At 33.4% G+C, this 17129-nt stretch overlaps 1 protein-coding gene across 1 annotated transcript; it reads right to left on the bottom strand.

Moving 5' to 3' along the window:
- Positions 1-366: 366 nt before the first annotated feature.
- LOC122045561 (probable protein phosphatase 2C 15) lies at positions 367-12484 on the bottom strand. Its single transcript, XM_042605833.1, has 8 exons — positions 11998-12484; positions 2678-2849; positions 2447-2597; positions 2300-2363; positions 2081-2188; positions 1759-1884; positions 1373-1605; positions 367-818 (listed from the first exon to the last, which is right to left on the bottom strand). The coding sequence occupies exons 1-8, from the start codon at positions 12313-12315 to the stop codon at positions 602-604; spliced, it is 1389 nt and encodes a 462-aa protein (XP_042461767.1). The 5' UTR covers positions 12316-12484; the 3' UTR covers positions 367-601.
- Between the last annotated feature and the right edge of the window lie 4645 nt (positions 12485-17129).

Genomic DNA, 17129 nt, shown 5'->3' with positions numbered 1-17129 from the left:
ATAATGGTAATTTTAGATTTTATTCTAGTTGGGTTGACTGTGTTGGAAGCGAGTTTTGGTTAAGATTACTGGATCGCCCAAGATAAATTGGATATATGAGTGGCCATTTTGGCGAATTCACAAACAAAATCATCGTCACACATTATGTTATGTGATTCCTATCTTCCAAAACCTAATACATGCTCATTGCAATAATGTTGGCTCAATCACATCAACAGAATACAAGCCATCACCAAGGATCGTAGTTTTGAAAAGCAATCTGGCTTCCAAATTCTAACACTTTGGGACAATAAGAAAACCAATAATCCTCACTTAAATGAAAATTAATAATTTAAAAAAAAAAATAGAAGTCCACGCAGCGCAGCATCGATTGCAATACACATTAACTGCAACTAGAAGAACCCTTGGTTCACAGGCAAAAATGCAAACAAAGGATTAAAGAAAAATAAAATAAGTCATCTTCACATAACAAAACAACACCTAGCTTTTTAGATACATGGATGCCGCCTCCGCCCCGTGAATGCGAATGAAATAATGATGCAGCTAGCCAGAAAAAAAAATGGCAGCAAACAAATAACTAAAAATAACTGAGGTGGGGGTGTTAAAGCACTTTAACTCCGCTTGGGCGTTTTCCTTCCATAGCATCCTTTTTGTTGCGGCAATCGACACAGAGGAAGGGACCTTTCCATGGCTTTGAGCTGGTAGAGAAGATGGAGCCGGCGTGAACTGATATGCCTTCACTTGGAGCAACCTCCGTCTGACATATAGCGCATGTAAACATATTTGAGGTTTTCTCTGCAGATGGCTCATTCCCTAGCCTAAAAAACAGGATTCAAGAGTGTGAAATCCAGATTCCTATGGAGATGGGACTTTGTAAACAAAATCATCCTGCACCAGTAACATTCTGTATAGACTACAGATCAACAAGTTCAACCATTGTCGAATTAGCTTCCCTTGCATTATTGTCACTATCAAATTATATGTTCATGATTCAGCAAAATTGACGGTCATAAGAACTAATACATTGTTAGAGGGTGCTTCAGAAATTTTTTAAAAAAAGAATAGTATGGTACATATTCAATTTTAAAAGTGGTTTTCATTAGACAAGTTATTATACTATGGTACATATTCAATTTGATTAGCTAGTCACCAAACATTTTTAAATCTAGAAAATTCTAAACATAAGCACAAGATGTGGCATATATAGTGCACATATAACTAACCTCCTTCATTTACACTTTTAGCTTTGTTATAAGAAAATTATTAACTAGATAATATGATGTCTGAAGTTGGTATAAGATAAGAGTGAGAAATGAATTTACATTGGATATGAGCTTACAAAAATACTTTATATGGCTCATTAGACACTTACCTTTCAGAAAGCATTGCCGAACCTTCTTCGAATATTTCTTCAACTATACTAACAGAAGATAGCTTCTTTGATAGCTTATTAGCAGAATCTTTTGATTTTTTTCTGAAGATGAAAGACTTGAATTTGTTTGTTTTTCTCGGTGGAGATGGAGGTGGTTCTGAGTGATCAGGTTGAGCAATGTCAACAACAATGCAAGTTGTATCATCCTTCAAACCCCTTGTCCTAAGTGCTTCCTGGTTGGTTATCAGCCAAGATATTCAGGATGGAAATTGTGAATTATATTATTTATAAATGATTGATTATACAAAAACCAAAAAATAATAATTGGAGGAAATGATAACGAAATAAAACTGAGCTGAAAATGGCAAAATTTTATAAGTGAACACCTTAACAACTTGTCTGGCAGCAAGCTCTGCAGGTAAACCTCGGCAAGAGTTTGCAGCCATTTCAGAAGTGAGAGCGTCCCATATACCATCTGAAGCAATTATAAGTCTTCCTCCAGCATTTGACAGCTGATATAAAAATAGATTTTTAGGCCAAGTGAAATGTGAAATAGATATGTTCTAAATCCAGTAAAATTGGGGGGGAAAAAAAGTTGTAATATCAGTTGAGTGTCCAACCCCCATTTGACCATCTTTGCATGCATTGGCGTCTTTAGCATATTTGTGCTTTATGAATGAAAAAGAGAAATTAGCAGCAAGATAATACCTTGACTTGCTTGACAAAAGGAACAGGAACAATAAATTCCCCAACATCCATATCTCCTATTGATCTGGATAAGCATAACCCTCCTGGCCAACAGCGAAGGGGACCAATCTGGAAAGAGGGTGTAAATTTTAAGAGAATGACAAAGGCTCGCCAAAGAAAACCAAATGCTAAACTTTGTTGGTCAATGTGAACTATACATGAAAAACAAATAAACCCCACCTCAACGCCGCCAACAACATTGAGTCTCCCAACTTCACCTCCGCTAGCAGTAACTCGTTCCCGCCTATCCACGGCACATCATAATCTATGAAATATAGGAAACATTATCTAATTGGTGTTATGAAAATAAACAGCATGGATACTCACTCTTCTACATTTTCTTCAAGCCTATGATCCACAGTGAGTGCAGAAACCAGCCCTCGTGCATCTAAGATGCATCGAGAATCTCCTACTGAAGCAACAGTAATTGTCCATCCATTGATTATTACAAATGTCACTGTGGTTCCAGATGTTTGTCCTGAAAACAAAATAGAACAATTGAAATAAGAAACATGTATGCAGGCAAAGCATATATCTGAAAAGGAAAGTAAAGCATGCCTTTTCGCTGGAATTCTTTATCGGTCTTTACAAATCCAGCTACCAAAGCACGAGGTAGAGCTTGAACCCATTCTTCCCGACTAAGCCCACTAGGAATTGCACCCATAACATGATTCAACAAGTTATCTCTCGTATATATTGCAGCAGCATTACCATTATGCCCATCGAAGACCTTAAAGAAAATAAATATTAATGAATTAATTCGAAATGTATAGTTCGACTAATCTACAAAGGCTCAACTTACAAAATATAAAAGAAGTTTCATTTTAGAGAAATTAAAACATGAATTAAATATTCTGACTCGAAAGGTTTAATTCTGAATCATCAGCAAAGGAACCGATTGACCTTATCTGACTTCCTGTTAAATAATGCAGAGAATAACTTAGTAAAAAACTCTCATTCAGCTAAGTGTGGTTTAGAAATTGAACAAACATGATAAATTACATCATCCCAAGGGTAGAAAAAAAACCCCATCCCTCAATATCTCTTTTGGTTTGGTTTGTTTCTTCATCAATTCTTCCTTAAGTAAACTACTTAGGGAATCTGGCATATGCTGAGGCTCCATCTACACTGTTTTTAATTAATGTTTTAGCTTAGTTTTGGGCAAAATATTCTGTAAGGAACCCCAATGAAAATAGCTTTGATCCATACACTTGTTTGATTGTGCACATATAGATCAGCTGATTTGGTTGTTTATATATATATATATATATAGAGAGAGAGAGAGAGAGAGAGAGAGAGAATGATCTATCCTATCAGACAATCTCAGCACATTCATGTTTTATTTTTCACTTTTTTATATATTAAAACTTGTAAATTGCATTTTGGATTTCTATTTCATTTCATATATTTTCATACAGTATTTATATCTATCTAAATATCATGCTTTAAAATCTATTATTTTATTTGTTAGGGAATAGAATCGTATCCATTGTGGTGCGAGGACACCTTGGTCAAGACAAAAAAAGTAGATTAAATGGCCAAATAGTTCAAGCTTCAAATTCAATAAAAAAATGTTAAAGAAAGAAAACGGGAGAAAATGAGATCTTTTCCTCCATGCCTAGATTGTCTTTTCCATTTTGAATGGACATTTTTTATTCGTCCAAAGACCAACACTGGAAAATGCAGAACCTAGAAATAATGTAAGCCCTATACAATATGTTATGAATAAGATCTTAATAAGACTCATATTTATAACATCTTCAAATGACTTTTCTGGTTTCTATTTAAAAAAGCCCTGATGCACATCTTAAACATTGAGATTTCCCTTTTCTAATGCCATATCATCCTCGTGTAAACTCATAAACAAACTGAACAACAGTTTTTGCATTGAATTTGTTATTCAGGTTACTTCCAAGGTTCTTAGAGAGAGAATGAGGAGATGTATATCTATCGCCTTAAATTGATTAGTCTATCTGAGAAGCGTGATGAATAGTAATCTTATGATGGTTTAATTTTCCTGCTATATAAACATTGCAGAATTTTTGTGGAAAAAGTTTCCTCTGAGCATTACCAAGCACAACTGACAACGCTTTTTTAGCTGAGTTAGGATGCAGTGTAATTAGCAAACTCCAACAATTTCCAACTTAATACTATCAGATTTGCCACACAATTGTAGTTTTCAAGAAAAAACTTCCACCGCTGCTTTGGTGATTTAATTTTGTTTAAGATGAGCATGAGGAATTTATTCAATTTTAATTGCAGCAAAAAACTCCATCAAGATAAACCAGATCATGTTGGGAGAACCTATAGAGATAAATAAATACATAATTAAACATGTGTTAAAAATAAAGAACTACTTAAATATAGTTCAAGCAGTGCAGACTCCCAAATGTCAACAGCAGCTTTGTGAAGGATGAACCAAGGTCTATGGCAATCACAATTTCCTTAAGGAAGATTCGTCTCCTATCCAATGATAGGTTGAACTATGCAAACAATTTTTACCACGGCGAGTCCAACATTTAACATGCACAAGTAGCATTCGCACACGAGTCAACCAGTTTTAGTGCAAATCGGGTCTCTGATTTGTACCCCCTTGTGTGCGCACACAAGAAAGAGAGTCTCTTGTCCAATTACATTCACATCATCTCAATGGTGTGATTCAATATAATCCAACCTATTTATCTTAAATTTTTCAATGTGAGACTACCTTTCCATTGGAGCCATTTTTCATCTATTTTCATTCACACTTCCAACCAATCATTCCACAAACATGTTAAATGATTTTAGGAATGACAATGGATCAGATTCTATATCCTCCGTCCACATCTCATTTATTACATCCATCCGTATCCCTATCTCCATCGTGTATTTAATGTTCATCCTCATCCCCATACGGATTGGATATTATACCCTACTCAAATATCCTATTACCACCTACAATTGTATTTTATTTTTAAAAAATCTTAAGAAAAAAGATTAAATATAAAAATTAGCAAACTAATCATAAAAGAAATAATAAAATATTAAAAATAGTTTATCCCAACTAGAGTTGAGTAATCGGTTCAAAATTGAATCGACCGAACAAATTAAACCGAAATCGAAGAAACTAAAAAAATTTCGACCGATCTTTCCAACAAAATCAAATTAATAAAATATCAGTTAATTCGATCGAAAATCGAATTAACCAAACTATGGTGTTAGTTTTCAAAAATCAGCATCACTCTGATACTGGTTTTCAAAAATCGCATTTCCAAAATTAACACCACCCAATTCTTCAAATGCAACACCACTATGATATTGATTTTTGAAAACCAACACCATAGTCGTGCAACTCCAGTTTGAATAATATCGGGTTATTCAATTTAACCAAATTAGGACTTTTAGGATTAAACCTTCTTTTCATCAAAAAAAAAAAAGTTAAAAGTATATGAGATTTAGGGTTTAAAAGTGACAAATGAAGAGGTGAGTCAAGTGAAATGAAATCTTTCTTATATATAGAGAGAGTGTGTTTTGATATCCTACATGCACACCATACTCTGCACACCCCGTGAGCACCCAAAATTTTTTTTCAATTTAAAAATTTTTTTTGTGCTTAATACTATAACCTAACCCCTAGATCCTAAAGGCAAAATCTTATTAGCATAACCAAGAACTTAAAAACAAAATAAAAATAAATAAATAAATAAATCAACGTGGACAACGCTTAAAGCGTCGCCCACGTTGGGCGCCCACGCTCGAAGCCCAGGATAAAAAGATTGCATATGAGTTTTGATACCATGCACACATTAACCTGCACACCCCGTGATCATCCAAACAAAATTTTTCAATTTGAAAATTTTTTTGTGCGTAATACTATAATACAACCCCTAAACTCTAAAGGCAAAATCTTATTGGCATAACCGGCAGTTTAAAAATAATAAATAAATAAATAAATCACCGTGGGCGATGCTTAAAGCGTCGCCCATGCTAGGCACCCAGGATAAAAAGATTGTGTGTGTGTATATAATCGGATGTTCAGGTCGGATATGGGTAGGATTCTACTAAACCTACGTCAATACCCGAACTCGAAAATCCTCATACCCGATTACCAAATTATTTAATCGAGTCTAAAAAAAATCCCTCCATATCCTCCTCCATTCAGGCTGGATATCGAATCCTCTACCAGGTTCGGAGGAAATTGTCATTCCTATGATTTGTATATCTTCCAAAGAAATCGTGGGAAGCATAAAAATTGCACAAATTCAAGTTTTATTAGTTATTTTATGGGACATTATTGTGCAAACTAATCAGTACCTATAACCTATTAAGGCACAACTGATGTATAGTAACTATCTAAGAACCATCATCTTAGTTAAGTTTGCAGATATAGTTACATTGCAGGAAGCTAGAGAAATTTTGAAAGTATTGTTGCATAGAGTCACAGACTTTCTTTGTTACTCAATAAAAGAAAGCTAAGCTTGTCTCTTTAAATGAGACTCTATTTGAGATTTGCCCAATATTTACACCTTCCATGAGCATTTTATGGATGTGGTTCACCAAACTAGAGTCGATGATTAGAAGGTCAGCTTATTGCCACTCAACTCATCTCAATGGATGTATAATAATGAAATACCTCGACCCCATAAGTTGGTTTCAGAAGTAAGAAAGTTGTTGAATATTTTGAATGGAAGGAAGCATGTATTTCCTAAGACCAAAAGAACACTCAGTGTGAAGAAAGTAAAGAATAGATAATCTCCTAAAAATTAATACTAGCGTTCAGTTGTATAAATATAAAATCTAGGGCAAGTTTTTGATATGAGGATAACACAATGATTAGATTATGAGGATAATTAGATCTCAGACACTATGAGCTTCGTTGTGCAAACTTAGAATCCTCAAGAAATGAGAACAACAACTATCCCTTTATCTCACTAAGTAGTTTCAGTTATATTGATCCTCCTACGCTATTGGGTTTGATCTCCTACTATATTCTCCTCTATATTTAAATAAATTTTATGTTGCTTTATGATTTCTAACCTAGTCTTTGATCTCCCTCTACCTTTATTAATGTGTCTATTTGTCAGGGTCACACATCACCTAACAAGGTCATTTATTGGACGCCTAGGTACGTGTCCATACTATGTTAAATACGACTTTTGAAGATTCCCCCAATAGGCATAACTCTAAATTTCTCTTTAATGCTCTCATTTTGTATCATTTTCATCCTCGTATGTTTATACATTCACCTTAATGTCCTTACTTTACGACTCTTATCTTTTGCTCAAGTACTCATTTGTCTGACATTCAACTCTGTATAATATAGTATGTTTAACTATCGTTTTGCAAAATTCCCTTTTCAACTTTTGATCTTTAAACATTAGAGGTATTTACGATTTATAAAAAACATCTGGCATCCTCCTCTATTTCAACTATCCTATTTATATTATATGTAAAACATCTCTATCAACCCTTCAATTCCTTTACAAAAAGGATCCTAGATATTTAAAATTTGTAGATAACTTATCATCTCCTAACAAAATAATTGTGTTGCTACATCTAATACTACAAAATTTATGTCTTATTTACTTGGAGGTGTGTTCGAGAGAGAAAGATTGATTGAGTAGAAATTAAGAACCTTTTCTCAATTAAAGATCAATTTTTTAGTAGTTTTTCGTAACGAACTTTCCTTCCCTTCTTCGTCAAACCTATGGCCTTGGCCTTGGCCTCGCTCAAATTTGTTACAACAACTTCGCGAGGACGATCAAGGCACCATGAGTTGCCTCACTCACAACCACGAGGTATAATGAGGCAATCGCAAGTCGCTGCAAACTCATCAGACATAAGATATTTCTTTTTTTCCCCTTTCCCTTTCTGTTTCCTTTCCTTCTTCTTTTCCTTTCCTTTATTCTTGGGAATTTTTTTCCACATTTAATTACTATCCTTGTCTTGGATATATCCAATGAATTCCTTTCTTTCTTCAATCCACACCTCAGAGCAAATAAAGCATTAAATCACATATAATTCATCTTCACTATATTAAGCCTAAAACCAGTGTTTGCTACCAAGGTTCAAGCTTAACATTTACTTCTTCACATATCTAATCAACCAAAACAATGTTATATGCAAAAACACATGTACCATAATAATGTGTCTGGGATATATCCAATGAGTTCATTCATGACTAGTAGTAAAAAAAATATGAACTTAGAGCTAATCCTTAATGTACTCCTAAAATGCTTCAGTTAATCTACCCAGAGATTTCACTCTTATTATTACATCCTCATATATATATATCCCTAATTATATACGTTATACTAACACCTTTCTTTTCTAGATTTCTCCACATAATTTCCCTCAAAGCTCAATCATAAGCTTTTTATAGGTCAATTATACTAATCGTAAGTCTTATTTTTTTCCCCCGATACTTTTCAATGAATTGTTTGAGAAGATTTATAACTTTTGTCGGATTTCAAGCATGAATCCAAATTGATTTTCAATTGATCTACTTCATTAATCTTTTTTCAATCACTATTTTCCAAATTTTCATAGTATGATTCATTTACTTAATACCCCTATAGCATGCATAATCTTTACATCTCCTTTACAAGGGGTATTAGAGCACTTACCCTCCATAGATCTAGCATTTTCTTTGTTTTCAATATCAAGTTAAATAACTTCGTAAGTCATTCAATATCATGCTTCCCTAGGCCCTTCCATACTTCTATTAAAATATTATTTAGTCCAACCACTTTCCTATTTTGTATCCCATTTAATGTTCATTTTACTTTTAGTTTGAATTCCCTAATAAAAATTTAAATTTCTAAACTAATCTAGTTAAGTTTCTTAAGATAAGTTGGTGGCCTAAACCTTCATTAAAAGGTTGATAAAATATCTCTTCTTCTATTGCTTTTTTATTTCTTCATCCTTCACTAGTACCATGATTTAAAATCTCAAGCCATATCAGAGTTTCGATTTATGATAGAAACAATATGATTTCGGTTCCATATAATGTCATGTCGATATGATTTCGATATTTTTTAAATATAAAATATATTAACAATAAAAAAAAAATTAATCTAAATATTAAAAAAATAAAAAAAAAGGATCATATATTAAAAAATAAATAAATAATTTATTATATATTTTTAAAATTAAAATAAATAAAATATATGGGATAGTTTTATTAGGCTTTGATTAAGTTTATTTAAATTATCCTATTATAGCTAAGAGTTGATTGAAATTATTAACCTAAGATTTCTTCCTTCCCACATCGCCCCCCCCCCCGGGCCGCAGGAGCTTGCTGCGGGTTCACGGCAACCTCTGTGGCCTCCATGATCTCACGGAGGTCGCTACGGGATTACGACGCCTTAGCGACTCAACAAATTTCAATTCACTCATGTAGTGTTGGTGTCGGAAAATGAGTAGAACGAAAAATTTCACCTATTTCACCAGCATTAAACGAAATTTGAAACCATGACTAGTAAGTACCATAGTCGATTCATCTTTAATGCATCTCATTTATGTAAAATCCCTTGTTTTCTCTTTTATCACTTTAGCTAATCTAAAATATCTCTTTCCCTTCCTTTTGCATCAAACTATTAATACAAAAGTTTGAAAGCTTCATTTTTTAACTTCACCCACGGCTCTTTCTTAGCTACTACATACTTTTCTTCACTTACAAGTGTACAATAACTTATATATTATTTGATTTTCACCATTTTCTAATGTACTTCCTCATCCACCACCAAGATTCTCTATTTGATGATGTCTGACCCCTTAACTCACTAAGTACGCTTTTAGCCGTCATTTTTAAAGTTGATATCATCTTATCTCATAGCGTAGTCGAGTCGTCATATATTTCTCCTAATACTTATGCTTCTACCCTCTCCGTAAAGATATTTTATTTCTCATCCTTAACTTCCACCACTTGATCTTAGTCTTAGGTGTCATGAACATTTTCTTCTACTCATACCATGCTTGAGGCACGTTTCTAATATTATTGTTAGGTGGTTAAGTTTTCTCTAGAGATGATTTTACAATCTTTATAAAAAAGTTCTCTCTCTTCATGGCCATAAAAAAAGATAATTTATGACTTATTGTTCTAACTTTTGAACGTAACTAGTTGTTCTTCTCTCTTTTTAATAAACATATTAGCTATTATAGGAGCATAATATAGTTTCCTTCTTTATTTTTGGTCCAAAATTATATCCTCCACATACCCTATCGTATTCCTTAATTCTTACTCTACTTTCTCATTTAAATCTCTTCCAATTAAAACCAATTCATTTATTGAAATTTTTGTACAACATTATCTAGATTATCCCAAAATCTATGTTTGAAGTCTTCATTCAATCCTACTTAAGGTGCATATATGTTAATTACATTAATAGTTTCTTTTGCTACAATGAACTTGAAAGCTATAATCTTACCTCCCTTCCTAACTACTATTACATTCCTTAGCAAACTATCTACCATAATACCTACTTCATTTCTCATTTTACTCTTTCCTTCTTAAAATTTGAGTTCTATATCATCTTTACTTGCTCCCCTATCAATTTTATCTCTTGTAAGAACAAAATATGAATTTCTCTCCTACTCATCGTATCTACTACCTCCATTATTTTACCAATGAACATTCCTACATTGCATGTTCCAAGTCTAAGATAATAGATATTCTTATAATGTCTTTTTTTATAGAACTTAGGGTATGAGAACTCTTACATATTTAACATTACACTCAAATTCTTATGGAGATGTACTAGCCCTTGTCGAGACATTACAGTCAGCTAATGCAACAATGTTCCTTTTGGAGAACAACTTAGCATTAACTCAATAGTTTAATGAATCCATATATAACATTTGTCTTGTATTTGACTTTGGGCACAACCTTCTTCCTATATCTAGGCTGGGGACTAGCCATGGCGAAGTTTATTTGCCATAGGCGGAGTTTCCTCTAGAAAAGAGAAAGGCCTTCCAAAAAAAAAAAGTCAACTACCATGTCGTGATTTAAACCCATTTAGTTTTCCATTTGTACTCGAGAGATTTAACGAATTACACAATAATGAGAGATTATAATTTGAATTATTCAAATTTGGAAAATATGCCCAAGACTTTGATGGACCATGACTCTCATAGTGACTCAGGTTATAATTTAGTTATTAGCATAAGGAAAGTAGGTCTAAGTCTGTGATAGACCATGACCAAAGTATATGGATGTAATTATGACTGACTTAGCCTTGTATAAACTATAAATTGGATATTGAATAAAAAGCTTTTTCCATGGAATGGCCTCTATAGTATTCAATTTCACCCTTCACTTGTTCCTCTTTTGTTGTTTCTTTCTCTTCATTGCCTACTCGAGTTGATAGAACTCAAGATTAATGCTTAGTCAGATTTCAACTGTCTGAACCACTACAGTATAAGAAATGCTTAATCCTAATATTAAACAAAACCTAGAAGGTTCACTCTTTGAGGAATAACCAAAAAATGATTTTACATTTGTACTTGGCCTACTCGTCATTTACATCTGTACTTGATTAAGCTACCCATTTGAAACTCCCGATTCTACATTGCCTCTAAGACTGCTACAAACAATCCAACATTTTGTTTGATTGAGAAAAACACGCACATAAACCCATAGTTAGCTTGATCACGATAAGTATTCTGACGGAGTCAAGTGGTAGTAGCTTAATCAATGACCAAATTCACAAGAATTTGGCCTAGCGCTTCTGATCTGGCAGAAGCTACAAGCAGTGCCACTACGAAAGCAGAGCCTCTCAACTAGACCATGAACAAAATATTTTCACCAAACCCCATCCAAGGAGGAGATGTATTGGATTAACTCGTGAATTAAGCGATCCAACAGGGAAGGTCAAAAGCAAGTGGGATCCGGAGCGTACCGCGAATACGGAGAACGAGGAGGAGGGGTCGCCCGCGACGCGCTGGCAATCGGTCCGGAAGAGGAAGTAGTCCTCCCCCTTCTTTGACTGGGCGGCGCAGCCGTAACGCACACGCGGCCGTTCTACCTTCTCCATCCTCGCTTCCTCCCCGATCAGCTGCGCGAGCGGCATCATGCCGTCGCTCCCAGCGCGGCGCAGGCGCCCCTCGGCGGCGCCATCCACCGCTTCCCCTTCGGCCATCTCCGGCGCCTGGAGAATTATGAAAGAGCGCAGATCTGGTGGGAGCGAGCAGAAGACAGCATCAAACAGCAAGAGCATCAACGACGCGGAAATGCCGACTCTCCTCCCTCCTTTAAACAAATTGGGGGAAAATAAAATCTAATGGTCGTCGATGGAAACCCAATCTAACCCACCATTCATAAAACCTTGCCGATGCTCCCGCTGCTTACGCTTCACATTCCACATTCAGAGACTCTGAAAGAGGCAGCCAAGCAAATACTTGGAATAATAATAATAATAATAATAATAAATCAATTAATATTATTTGCAGTAAAATTAATTTTAAAACTAAGTAATAATGTTTTAAAAATAGGAAAAATTTTAAAGGACGTGTTTTATGGTTGTCTCTATTTGTCAATTTCTGTAACATATAGTAAGGAAATTTATAGAAATAAATAAGATATATAGAAAGTTGAATTTTAAAAAAGGAAAGCTTTCTTCTATAATATTTTATCACATCAGAGGAGACTTTTTTTATATATACTGATCTCTCCATAATTCAGGTTATTTGTGTTCTTATATTTCACATAAATATCGTTAATGTAGTATCACTTACTCAGTATAATTCCTTGCAAGGAGTTTAATGAATTCTTAAATTAAAATTTAATTATTAAATTATTTATAAGTATTTTATTATATATATATATATATATATATATATATATAATAAAAATAAATTTTACTTAACATTTTAATATAAATTTTAAGAATCAAAATAAAAATCAATAAACAATTTTGAAATGTAATTTATAAAATTATTATTAATGTTAACTAATATTAATAGTTTTCGTAAATATTGTTTTTGAATTTAATAGATTTAAGAATAATTTAAATATAAGTTGTTTGTGAAATACAGAAATTAACTGAGGCACACTAAACTCATCTGTGTATATGCCGGGGATATGCAAAGAGTTTTATAAATTTTTTAAATAAAATTTAATTATAATAGAAAGATTAAAAAAACATTACTCATTAAAACCCAATTTATTAGTCAGGACTTAATAAGTTCATTAATATTTGTCTTTTGCCACATTAATATTATAATTTTTGGTTATTAATATATTCAATGAATACTAAAGTAAAATTTATATAGTACTAGTGTTAGCGTAAATGAATTTAATAGGCCACCGTATGTAAAATATTTCATTAGATATTTAATTTTTCTATACAACAAATCATTACATTAGAATAAAATACCCCTATTTCATAATTTATCTTATTATATCTTATCTTGAGACGGGTTACGACCCATAATGGAGCAACGAATTAGGTACTCGTTGATCCGTTCTCATGTCGTAATTGTAACAGTGTCAACAAGCCAGGTACTGATTGACTTGTTCCCAGAGCGAAATCTTAACCAGCTCAAAAGAGGATTGAACAGATTATGATTCTGATCCAATAAAATCGCCAAATTGATAATTTAATTATACATATACCACCAAATTGATGGTCTCTTGAGGGAAAGCCTATTATCCTAGCCAATTAGGATAAAATATATTGATATTATTATGTGTTAGTTAATTATTTAATAACTAATTAATAAATTTTTTTCCTATATCACTATTCTTAATAGTTAGAAAGAAAAAGTAAGAATGCTAAAAAAATAATTTCTTTCAAATAGTTTATTTACATTAGTGTAATTTAAAATCTAGAGAAAGTAAAAAAAAAAACTCCAACCATTAGACTCAAGGTTTTGATCGTTGGTAAAGAAGAGAGTTTTTTCTAAATGATTTTTATTGATAATGATTCAAGATATTCTTATAAAATTATAACTTAAATAAGTATAAATCCTTCTTTATTTTCTTTTTATAAATTTTTAATTTTGAAATAATAATGTTTTTGAACTATGACAAATCATAAATTGACTTTTCGAATGGTTATGATTAAGAGTCGATATATCAAGAGTCGATATGTCAAGAACCGTTAAATCTATAATTTTAAATCGTTGAACTATCGATTCTGAACCATGATCTAATATAGACACTGTAATAAAATAATTGATTATATTAATTAATAGATAATTTACTAAATCGCATATTTATCTTTTAAGAATATTTAAATTGCATACCAAACTTTAAAATAACAAATCACATACTAAATGCCTAAAATATTCTTCATTTTATATAACAACAATTAAGTTATATCTTAATAAATAAGGTCAACTATATAGATTATTATTCGTCATTTAATTTTATCCCTTATTATATCATTATTTATATTTAAATATATTTTATCTTATTTTATTACTAACAAAGTTTTTTTTTTTTTGGCTCTTCCTCTTTGATATAAATATTTGTCATAATTTTATATCACCTAATTGAAATATTTATTGATCATTTAAGTACATATCCATATCATATGGAGTTTTCCCTCAATAGGTGGAACATCGATTTTCTCTTTAATATTTTTATTTCTTATAATATCCATCCTTTTATATCCGTATATCCACCTTAACATCTTCATATCTGTAACCCTTATCTTCTGTTCATGTACTCAAATCATAGTTCGATATTCAGCTTCATATAGTATAACAAATCTAACCGTTATTTTATAAAAAAAAATTTTAAGTCTTAGAGATACTTTATGACCATAAAAAACCCCTAATATTCTTCTCCATTTCAACCATCTCACTTGTATTATATGTAAGATATATCTCTTAATCTCTCTATTCTTTTATAAAAATAATCTTAAATATTTAAAAATCTCATTTACAGACAACTCATCACTTCCTATCTTAACAATTGTCATACATCTAATCTTACTAAGTTTAAAATTTTCACTTCTAGCATTTTCCCAATATTTGAATTTAACATTTATTCCTTCACTTATTTTATCTACTAAAATTGTTAGAACTTTCGAGCCGCAAAAATCGCTTTTGGCATTGCGGAAACCTCTAAGCTAGCCACGGATCCATGCGAAGATAGATAAATAAAATATTCATGTACATGTTTGTCTACACTAGATCTACCTTAGATCTACATGAAAAGGAAGTATTACCCTTGTAGCGATTCCCTTCGCTTATCACGCTCGTCCAAATGGTTGTCGGATTTCGTAGAGTGTCAAGTGTACACTCCTCTACACGTATCCACACAGACAAAAGGTGGAGAGAACCACTTAGAGTGTGCTAGCACTCTTGAGAGGTCTCGGCAATAGAGGAAAAGGAGAGAAAGAAAGAGAGGAAGAAGAAGAGGCCTTGCTTCACACACATATGTGGTTGGCCCCCTTATTAGAGTGTTTTATACCTCCATGTAATACCAAGAGTCATGACTCTTGATCTTCCTCATGAGGTGACACACAATGATGTAGCCTTGATGATGTGGAACATCATCATTGGCTGACCCATGTCAAGTCACAATGAAGTGACATTTGGTCAAGTCAAACTTGACCCTTCATCTTCCCTCTCAAGTCAAGTCAAACTTGACCTCTTATCTCCCAATGGTTGATCAAATCTACCCTTTGACTCAAATTAATTTAATTTAATGAATCTCTATTCATTGGTCTAAATTGACTCAATTAATCAGTGCTTGCTCGACCTTCGGTCGATCGATATAATATTGAGAATATTATATAAGGCTACATGCCTTTATGCTCGGGCGGACTTTGCCCGAACGAGCATATCGAGCACGTGGGTGCTTACTTGACCTTCGGTCAGCCAGTATGATACTAAGAATATTATATAAGACAAAATGCCATTATGCTCAGGCAGGCTTTGCCTAGACGAGCATATGCGAGCACGTAGATGCTCGCTCGCCCTTCGGTCAGCCGATATGATACTGAGAATATTATATAAGGCTACATGCCTTTATGCTTGGGTGGGCTTTGTCCGGACAAGCATATACGAGCACGTGGGTGCTCGCTCGACGTTCAGTTGGCCGATATGATACTGAGAATAATATATAAAACTAAATGTCTTAATGCTCGGGCGGACTTTGCCCGGACGAGCATATGCAAGCACGTGGGTGCTCGCTCGGCCTTCGGTCGATAGGTATGATACTGAGAATATTATATAAGACTACATGCCTTTATACTCAGGCGGGCTTTGTCCGGATGAGCATATACGAGCACGTGGGTGCTTGCTCAGCCTTCAGGCGGTCGATATGATACTAAAAATATTATATAAGACTAAATGCTTTTATGTTCGAGCAGGTTTTGCCCAGACGAGCATATACGAGCACGTGGGTGCTCGCTCGGCCTAAAGTTGGCTGGTAATATACTGAAAATATTGTAGTAATATCATTTTCCAACTTATCGGGCATATTGATTTATCGAGCTAAACATCACCCTTTGATAAGTCAAAGAAATAGATATTAAATATATGTGCTTGTTATTATATTAGGATTAAGAGCACACACTTCCATAATAATTAAAGTCTAGTTCTTTTACTAAGTCAGTACAAAAAGAATTTACCTAAATGGTCCTACTCAATACACTTAAAGTGTATCAGTGTAATTTATTAGTCAAGATAAACTAATACTTAATTACATTACGACTATTCTGATAGTTTGTTCCTTTCCATCTTAGTCGTGAGCAACTTGTTTATAATTTATAGAGAACCAACAACATGATCTTCTGAGTGTGACACCACACTCCATGTTATCTACTATATAAATTAATTGAACAATTACATTTAACAAATAAATGCAGATATTGACCAATGTGATTCTTTTATTTCAAAAATAAATGTTTACAAAAGCTAGGCTTTTAGTATACACTTCAACAAACTGCCCCAGACGCACCCGAGAAGCCTCAATTGGCCAGTCGGGGCTCGCAACTGCTGAACTTCATGTTCCAGGAAGGTCAACTTCTGGCACATGGCCAAGCTTTCGGCCCAAAACTACAATAGAGTGGGTTAG

The sequence above is a fragment of the Zingiber officinale genome, chromosome 2B (assembly GCF_018446385.1).
Source record: "Zingiber officinale cultivar Zhangliang chromosome 2B, Zo_v1.1, whole genome shotgun sequence".
Classification (NCBI taxonomy): Eukaryota; Viridiplantae; Streptophyta; class Magnoliopsida; order Zingiberales; family Zingiberaceae; genus Zingiber; species Zingiber officinale.
This window is presented reverse-complemented; position numbering and strand designations above follow the sequence as displayed.